The sequence below is a fragment of the Entelurus aequoreus genome, linkage group LG16, assembly GCF_033978785.1.
Source record: "Entelurus aequoreus isolate RoL-2023_Sb linkage group LG16, RoL_Eaeq_v1.1, whole genome shotgun sequence".
In the NCBI taxonomy this organism is placed as follows: Eukaryota; Metazoa; Chordata; class Actinopteri; order Syngnathiformes; family Syngnathidae; genus Entelurus; species Entelurus aequoreus.
The window spans coordinates 18887279-18897113 of NC_084746.1; the positions used below are offsets into that span (position 1 = coordinate 18887279).

Genomic DNA, 9835 nt, shown 5'->3' on the forward strand with positions numbered 1-9835 from the left:
ATACATATATATATATATATATATATATATATATATATATATATATATATATATATATATATATATATATATATATATATATATACATATACATATATATATATATATATATATATATACATATACATATACATATATATATATATATATATATATATATATATATATATATATATATATATATATATATATATATATATATATATATATATATATATATATATATATATATATATATATATATATATATACACACTACCGTTCAAAAGTTTGGGGTCACATTGAAATGTCCTTATTTTTGAAGGAAAAGCACTTTAAAGGCCTACTGAAATGATTTTTTTTTATTTAAACGGGAATAGCAGATCCATTCTATGTGTCATACTTGATCATTTCGCGATATTGCCATATTTTTGCTGAAAGGATTTAGTAGAGAAAATCGACGATAAAGTTCGCAACTTTTGCTCGCTGATAAAAAAAAGCCTTGCCTGTACCGGATGTAGCGTGACGTCACAGGAGCTAGGATTCCTCACAATTCCCCGTCGTTTACAATGGAGCGAGAGATTATATATATATATATATATATATATATATATATATATATATATATATATATATATATATATATATATATATATATATATATATATATATATATATATATATATATATATATATATATACATATATATATATATATATATACATATACATATATATATATATATATATATATATACATATACATATATACATATACATATATATATGTATATATATATATATATATATATATATATATATATATATATATATATATATATATATATATATATATATATATATATATATATATATATATATATATATATATATATATATGTATATATATATATATATATATGTATATATATATATATATAAATGTATATTATGCATATATAATATATATGTTAAGAATTCCCCATGTTATCTACGTTTCAGATACTTTATTTTGAAGCATTTCATGACAGTGTCACTTCCGCTTCCTTCCTGTAGGGGTCACTTCCGCTTCCCTTTTGACGTGTGTTAATGTGTGCTGACTTGTTTTCTCTGCTACGTTTAATCGGTGCTCTAGTCTTTGACGATGTGAGTATGTTGATTATTATATAAGACTAATTTAGTTTATTAATGGACATCACTGTGTTTGTGTAACATTTAGGGGTGTTTTATAATATTATTGATGCTGTGTTGTCAGAATGCTACGAACTAACATCTCCCTGTTAAGGATAGCATTGCTGCTGCTAATGTGGCTAGCTCATATGCCATTGTGGAAATGCAATATATTATGTCTCTAGTATTTTACTTTGAGCATATATATAGGCATATATATATATATTGTTGTTTAGTTAAATGCCATAAATGTTGATGGGTGTTTGCTTGTGGTTTACAGATACTAACTAACTAACTAAATGAACCTACACCAATATGCACCATTAAAGTTGGAGGAGTCCAAATGATGACTGTGTGTTCTCTGACCGGAACCCCAACGTGGTCAATATCCGAAAAAACCAGTCGCAGAGTTTAATACTCAATAAAGGTCCTTCGAGCCGGATATAATTGGCTACAATGGAAATGTCATCAGAGGATGAATCTGCGTCTCCATTCCATCCTGATGTACGAGGCCGATCGGTGAGGGAACGCCGCACCCCAAAACATCTCGAAGACTACATCCTTGCCTATAATGTGCACCAACCTGCCCTTTCCTCCCCCCTGCCGAGATGGAGGAGCAGAGAGGAGCAGCAGCCGCAGTGAACAGTAGCCAAGCAGATGCATTGCTTCAAATAGATGACAGAGTAACCTCACATCGTGCCACGTCAGTCATGCTGAATGTTTCTTCACTCAGGAAACTAATGGAATCAGTAACAGTAAAGGAAAAGGAGGAGACAGACGAAATTACTCGACTTACTGCTAAACTCCGCCAATATGAGAGCAGACAACGGCGACGGCAACAGCTGATAAAACACATATCGTCCTTCCTCATGGAAGAAGAAATGGACGGAAATGACCTTCATACGGACACGGAGCCTTCACCAGCACAACCTCCTTCAGTGAGCAACAGTTGTGCTGCAATTTCCATTTCACATACTCCCTCACCTGAACCAGTAACAAAGCAACTGCACTTTGTAAAGCCTCCACTTCGGGGATGTATAACAGCAAGCACGCATTCAGTGTCAGGGAATGAAACTAATAAAGTGGACATTATTCCCGCAGCTGCACGTGAGAGAGCTGCTTCCCCACCTACATTAACACAAACATTCTCACCACAATGCCCAAGCTCCCCCTCCTCTGTTGCTTCATATAGAATGGTGTTGCCTGCTGTACATCAGGAACAACTCCCCAGCCAGGACACATTATTACTACGACCAAAGGGCCCCCCTCAGCACTGTGGCAAATCTGGAGAATGCATCCAACCAGCCGATCATCAACGCACTACAGCAACCTGTACACCTGCAGTTTCTTCTTACAACCCCTGAATGTGCTCAGTCATCCCTTTCCACCTGCAATACCTGACGCTCACTCAGGTGCAAACGTAACTCATCACCTCCCCGGACTCACAGCAGTAACAACACCTCAGTACCCATTATACACTTCACCACTAGAGGGTAGCATGCCCACAGTCTATCAGCCACAGATGCTGTCAAGTCACAATGTTCCCCCATTACCCACTAACTTGTCACAACGCTCAACATATGGTGTGTCACAACGCTCAACTTACGGGGTGCCACAACCTAAAATTCCAGATTTTACTGCAGATAGTGAAAGAGAGTTTGCTAAACTCAAGCTTGCTCTTTGTAACCTACTCGAACCCCATCCAGACTTAAGTGAGAATTATAAATATCATGTGCTACTTGAACATCTCAAGCTTCCCGAAGCACAAATGATAGGTCAGTCGTGCCGCCACCATCCATACCCATATACAGCCACCATGCAAGCTTTGCAGTTCCAGTATGGTCAGCCACATCAGCTTGCTCAAAGCGAAATAGCTGCCATTCTGACCTCCCCAGATGTCAAGCCGACTGATGCCCGCACCTTTCAGAGCTTTGCTCTGCGAGTCCATCTCCTAGTAAGCATGCTGCTCTCCTTAGAGAGACCACAAGGCATGGAACTGAACTGCTGCTCACATGTCGATCGCCTACTTAGCAAGCTGCCAAAGTACCACAGAGATGGGTTCATCGAGCATTTACAGTTACAAGGCAAATTAAATGGCACAAGTCTGAACCCCTACAACCTGCAGGACCTAAATGGATGGCTTCAAGGTAAAGCACAACAGCAGCGCCTTTCCAGCAGATTGGTGCAACGCTATCAACAGGAGAAGCCCTCGGGGAGCGCAACAGAAAAAGATCCCTTCAGGGTTAAAGGTCAAGCTACAGCTGTATATTTTGGAGCAGCGCCAACACGACAGGGTGCCTCCACTAAGCACTCTCTTGCTGACACCAACAAAGCTAACAAAATGCATTGTCTCTTCTGCAATAGCAAGGAACACTATATTGGTCGCTGTCAACAGATCAGAAAACATTCTGCGGCGCACCTGGATAAATGGATAGTAGAAGAAGGACGATGCTGGAGATGTGCACGTGCTCATGCACCCGACGCAAGTACTCTCAAGAAGCCCTGCAGCGACTGCAATGGTATCCACCTCCAAGTTCTCCACAATGTAGCTCAACGGTATACTGAAGACACCCAGATGACTCCCACAGAGAGTCGTGTCTATTTGACTCCCAGCATCACCTCAAGTAGAGTGCTCCTGAAAGTTGTTCCTGTACTGCTGCACCATAATTCAAAATCAATGGAGACATTTGCTGTCTTAGATGATGGGGCTCAACGAACTATGATTTTACCTGACGCAGCACAACATCTACACTTGCATGGCCAACATGAAATCCTTGCCCTGCGCACCGTGCGCACAGACCTTACCCACCTCAAGGGTTTAACAGTTGACTTTGAGATTTCCCCTATAAAGAACCCAGGGAAACGTTACCAAGTGCAAGGTGCGTTTACTGCACAAGGTCTGGATCTGATGGAGCAGACCTACCCAGTTCAGAGACTTCAGAGGAAGTACACACATCTACGTGGGATTTCGTTGAAACCATTCTCCAATGCACGCCCCCTAGTGTTAATTGGGTCAGACAATGTGCACCTGATCACTGCCACGAAACCAGTCCGCCAGGGAAATAATGGAGGACCCGTAGCCATCCACACAGCACTTGGATGGACTTTACAAGGGGCGGAGGAAAGAACACAAGCACAGAGCTCAACACAACATGACATCTTGTTTCGTAATGTGGAAAAGTTATGGCAACTTGATGTTTTGCCTTTCAGGAACGAAAAGATGGTTGTTCGCTCTCGTGAAGATCAGGAAGCAATCACCCTATTGGAGACAAGAACTCAGCGAGTCGATATAGAGCAGGGGTCACCAACGCGGTGCCCGCGGGCACCAGGTCGCCCGTAAGGACCAGATGAGTCGCCCGCGGGCCTGTTCTAAAAAAATAAAAAATAAATAAAATTAAAAAAAAATAAAATTAAAAAAAAATTAATAAATAAATAAATCTACATAGAAAAAACACAAGATACACTTTCAATCAGTGCATCAACCCAAACAACCTCCCCCATGCACACTCATCCACACCCACTCACACAAAAGGGGTTATTTCTTTCTGCTACCAATATTCTGGTTCCCACAACATAGACAACACATCTGCAAGGGACACAGTCCCTGAAGCACACATGATTGTATAGGCTGCTGGTCCACTAACATTTTCATTAATTACTATTTTTTATGTAATTATTTTTATATTGTTTTACTTTCTTTTTTATCCAAGAAAATGTTTTTTATTTATTTATCTAATTTTATTTTATTTTTTAAAAAAGGACCTTATCTTCAACAGACCAGGTTGTCAATGAAATTAGATTTGTTTGAAGGGTTTTTTAAACTAGGCCCATTCCAGATAATGTCCAAGTCGGACTCAGCAACACACACCTTCATTCATGTACACAGAAACAAATTAGGGAACACAACAGATTGCATATAATTTATAAACAAAATTACATTTTCAAAATAAGCATTTATGTACAGTCCAGATTATGTCCAGGTCACTCAAATTAGGGAACACAACAACAGATATCATATAATCTATAAACATAATTATACTTTCAAAATAAGTCTTTGAGGACTTCTCATCTTTTTTTTAATGTTTTTTGGCATCATTATCGTTTTCAACCATGTAACTTTCTAAAGTTAGAAAATACTGAATAAATGTTTTAAAGAGAGTAATACTAAGTGAATATCTGTTTTTGGCCTCAAAAATAAACATTTTACCGAGTACTATAATTAAATTGACTAAATCATGATTGTCAATGAACTCTCCTAAAATAACAGAAACCACATTAAGCTTCATAAACACACCAATTCTTAAACACATTTTTTTTCAACTTCCACCCAAAACAAAGACACAATATGACAATACCAAAACAAATGCAGGGTGGATTCAGGCTCCTGACAACAAAATCGGCAATCATCTGACTCTGTCATATTCCATCATTTTAACATTTTCCCTTTGGGTAAGAAGTTATAAATAATTTTAATTTGAAAATAACGATTTTGCACATCGATAGTGGTTTTATAGATTAGTTTGAATATGGCATCCCATGGCAACGGGCAGTCAAAAAAGTCCTCCCATTTTCCATTTGTGTTGTATGGGGCAGCCTTCAAAGATTTCTTTATTAAATAAAAATTATATATTTTTCTATTTATTTTAGTTCCTTTTTGCCAACTAGAATTTCTTATTAGAGGTTTACAAACTAATAATTTAGTAGTTCCATAATTAATTATTTGTTTCCATCTTTTTCCAATTACTCCAGTTAGTTGATAAAATGAAAAGCTTGAGCAAGCATCACCATACATAGCTCTAAATTCATCATGCTTCATAATTTTACCATTCTCATTGATAATATCATTGACAAAAATGATTCCTCTTTCAAACATATTTTTCCAAAAGAAAGGCTTTCCATCTATTACAATATTAGAGTTCATCCATATTAACTGCTGCAAAATATCGTCTCTTTTTTCTGGCACATAAAATTGAAAACACCACTATGAGTGGATTGTTTCCTTTATGAACCCCGCTATGTTTCCCAGCAGACTCTCTGGGAGGGGATCACTTGTAAAAAAGGATACAATTTCTTTTGATACAGTACATGTTTTTTGTCCAACAGGACATTTGTGTAACACTCAATGTTTAAATACATCTTTGGAACAATTGATGCTTTTAAAGACAGACACATAGCTTCAAGGTTGAGAAGTTTCAGGCCCCCATATTCATACTCTTTGTACAAAACCTTTTTTAATCTTTTCTGGTTTGCCGTTCCAGACAAAATCGAAGACCCTCCGCTCATAAATCTTAAAAAAGTTTTGTGATGGAGCTGGTAATGACAAAAACAAATAAATAAATTGAGGAATAATTAACGAGTTGGCAATAGACATTTTACCATACAAGGTTAGGGATTTCCCTTTCCATAATTGCATAATTTTGTCCAGCTTTCTTAGTCGATTATCATAATTTACTGAGCCTAGATCTTCCAGATTTTCTGGGACAACAACACTAAGTATGTTAACTGGTCCATCTGTCCACAAAACAGGCACGTTCGCATTCCATTCGAAAGGACGTTCCCTTTAGATTTCCGATCCTTAACATTTTACATTTATCATAATTAAGCTTAAGGCCAGATTGCTGTGAAAATATGTCCAAAAGATTAAGAAGGTTCCGCAAACAATGAGGAAAAATCTTATCTTTGTGAATCAGCCTTTTCTGACATGAACTTCATCAAGAACAAACACAGAACACGCCTCACTGATGCACATCTGCAAGACTCACTCAGAGTTGCAGTGTCAAGTTACACACCAGAGTACAACACACTAGTTAACAGCATGCAATGCCAGGCTTCCCACTAACTGACAAAGAAACAGATAACAGATTTGGTGTCCAGTTCAAAGTGGGACATGATTTAAAAATTTGAGAGTTTACTTTTGTATTTTACATGAGTTATTATTTGTACAAACATGGTGCAAAGTAATTCATGATTTGTTAAAAAATGTTAGTGGCTAGCTAGTTAAAATGGGATATTGTGATTTCACAAGACTGTCTTAGAAGTGATCATTTGAAAATGTTCAATTTGAAAAATGTGCACTTAGAGAAAATATAAAAATAAAGTGTTGCATATTGATATTTATCTGTTTCTATATATATTTATTGTGAGAAATCATTAAGATGATCAGTGTTTCCACAAAGATAAATATCATTAATTATTAATAATAACAGAGTTAAAGGTAAATTGAGCAAATTGGCTACTTCTGGCAATTTATTTAAGTGTGTATCTAACTGGTAGCCCTTCGCATTAATCAGTACCCAAGAAGTAGCCCTTGGTTTCAAAAAGGTTGGTGACCCCTGATATAGAGGGTGTCCAGCGCTATGCAACACCCCTCCTAAGGAAAAAAGATATGCCTAAACTCAACAGTTCCATATCCACCGTTATGGCTCACTTGAGAAGCACAGAGAAAAGGCCAAAAAGACCGGAGAAAGATTCAACCCTGACTTCATCCGAACTAAAGAGCATCACCTTCTGTGGTCTTGCAGTAGTGCAAAGCGACAATAATATTCCAGATGCTTCTCTATTCAATACCTGGAAAGAATTAGTAAAAGTCACTCAGCAGGCGGGACAGGAAGGACCAGGAGGTTCGACACACAGTCAGACAATCAGCTCCCAAGAAGCTGAGTTTCTGTTGCTGAGAAGATTTCAAGTTCAAACCTTTCCCGCAGACATCATGTCTCTTAAAACACAGAACGCAGTGTCAGCTAAGAGTCGTCTGGCGTGCCTCTCTCCTGAGTGGGACTCAACTACAGGGTTAATTCGAGTTGGGGGTAGGCTGCGACGACTCCAGAACTCGGACTTAGAAGAGATCCATCCTATTGTGCTGGACCCAAAACATCAGATAACTAAACTCCTCATCAAGGACATGGACGAACGTCTTCTGCACCCAGGTACAGAGCGAGTGTATGCAGAACTTCGAAGACATTACTGGATTCTGCGAGGACGACAAGCAGTCAGGCACCATCAGCACAATTGCCCATCTTGTCAACGCTGGCGAGCTCAACTGACAGTCCCAAGGATGGCAGATCTGCCACCACAACGCCTCAGACTTCTCTGTCCACCCTTCCATTCAACAGGTGTGGATTGTTTTGGACCTTATCTGGTCAAAGTGGGAAGAAGATCAGAGAAACGATGGGGTGTCATTTTTAAGTGTCTTACAACTCGAGCAGTTCACATCGAGCTTCTCAACTCCATGGATGCCGATGCATTCCTTCTCGCTCTACGTCGGTTCATTGCCAGAAGGGGAAGACCAAGAGAGGTACTGTCAGATTGTGGGACCAACTTTCGAGGAGCCGAAAGAGAACTCAGGACAGTGTTTGCAGAGATGGAACCTCAGCTACGAGAGCAACTGACAGAATATCAGATTGACTTCAAATTTAACCCTCCAAATGCCCCTCATTTTGGTGGGGCATGGGAACGGGAAATTAGATCCATTAAGGCCAGTCTCCAAGTCGCAGTAGGAGGGCAGTCAGTCACAGAAGATGTCCTGCACACAACTCTAGTAGAAGTGGAGGGGATACTGAACTCAAAACCACTAGGGTACGTATCATCTGATGTTTCTGATCTGGACCCAATCACCCCAAACATCCTTCTCATGGGGCGGCGGGATTCTGCACTGCCTCAAGTAGTTTACGTCCCAGCTGTCATGGGGCGGCGGAGATGGCGCCATTGTCAAACACTTGTGGATCAGTTTTGGATCCACTTCATACGCAGCTATCTACCCACTTTGCAGACCAGGTCAAAATGGCAGAGGTCTTCCGAAAATTTAACCATCAACACTGTAGTTCTGATGGTGGACCCTTCACTTCCAAGAGCACAGTGGCCCATCGGCAGAGTGGTTAAAATCATTCCGAGTCAAGATGGACAGGTCAGGGCTGCTGAGGTAATGGTCAAGAGTAAAGTCTACACCAGACTGGTAGCTCGCTTGATCCCACTCCCAAGTTTAGAGGATGACAGTAAGGACACTTGAAGAATTCCTGTAGTTACACATTTGTTGTACAAATGTGGGGGCGGCTATTAAGAATTCCCCATGTTATCTACGTTTCAGATACTTTATTTTGAAGCATTTCATGACAGTGTCACTTCCGCTTCCTTCCTGTAGGGGTCACTTCCGCTTCCCTTTTGACGTGTGTTAATGTGTGCTGACTTGTTTTCTCTGCTACGTTTAATCGGTGCTCTAGTCTTTGACGATGTGAGTATGTTGATTATTATATAAGACTAATTTAGTTTATTAATAGACATCACTGTGTTTGTGTAACATTTAGGGGTGTTTTAATAATATTATTGATGCTGTGTTGTCAGAATGCTACGAGCTAACATCTCCCTGTTAAGGATAGCATTGCTGCTGCTAATGTGGCTAGCTCATATGCCATTGTGGAAATGCAATATATTATGTCTCTAGTATTTTACTTTGAGCATATATATAGGCATATATATATATATTGTTGTTTAGTTAAATGACATAAATGTTGATGGGTGTTTGCTTGTGGTTTACAGATACTAACTAACTAACTAAATGAACCTACACCAATATGCACCATTAAAGTTGGAGGAGTCCAAATGATGACTGTGTGTTCTCTGACCGGAACCCCAACGTGGTCAATATCCGAAAAAACCAGTCGCAGAGTTTAATACTCAACAATATATATAT

At 38.8% G+C, this 9835-nt stretch overlaps 1 protein-coding gene across 1 annotated transcript; it reads left to right on the plus strand.

Annotated features, from left to right (window-relative positions):
* The first annotated feature begins 1063 nt into the window (after positions 1-1063).
* Positions 1064-5705, plus strand: LOC133631289 (uncharacterized). Its single transcript, XM_062023467.1, has 2 exons — positions 1064-1125; positions 1430-5705. Exon 2 carries the CDS (start codon positions 2441-2443, stop codon positions 4487-4489), a length of 2049 nt encoding a protein of 682 aa, XP_061879451.1. The 5' UTR covers positions 1064-1125; positions 1430-2440; the 3' UTR covers positions 4490-5705.
* The last annotated feature ends 4130 nt before the right edge of the window (positions 5706-9835 follow it).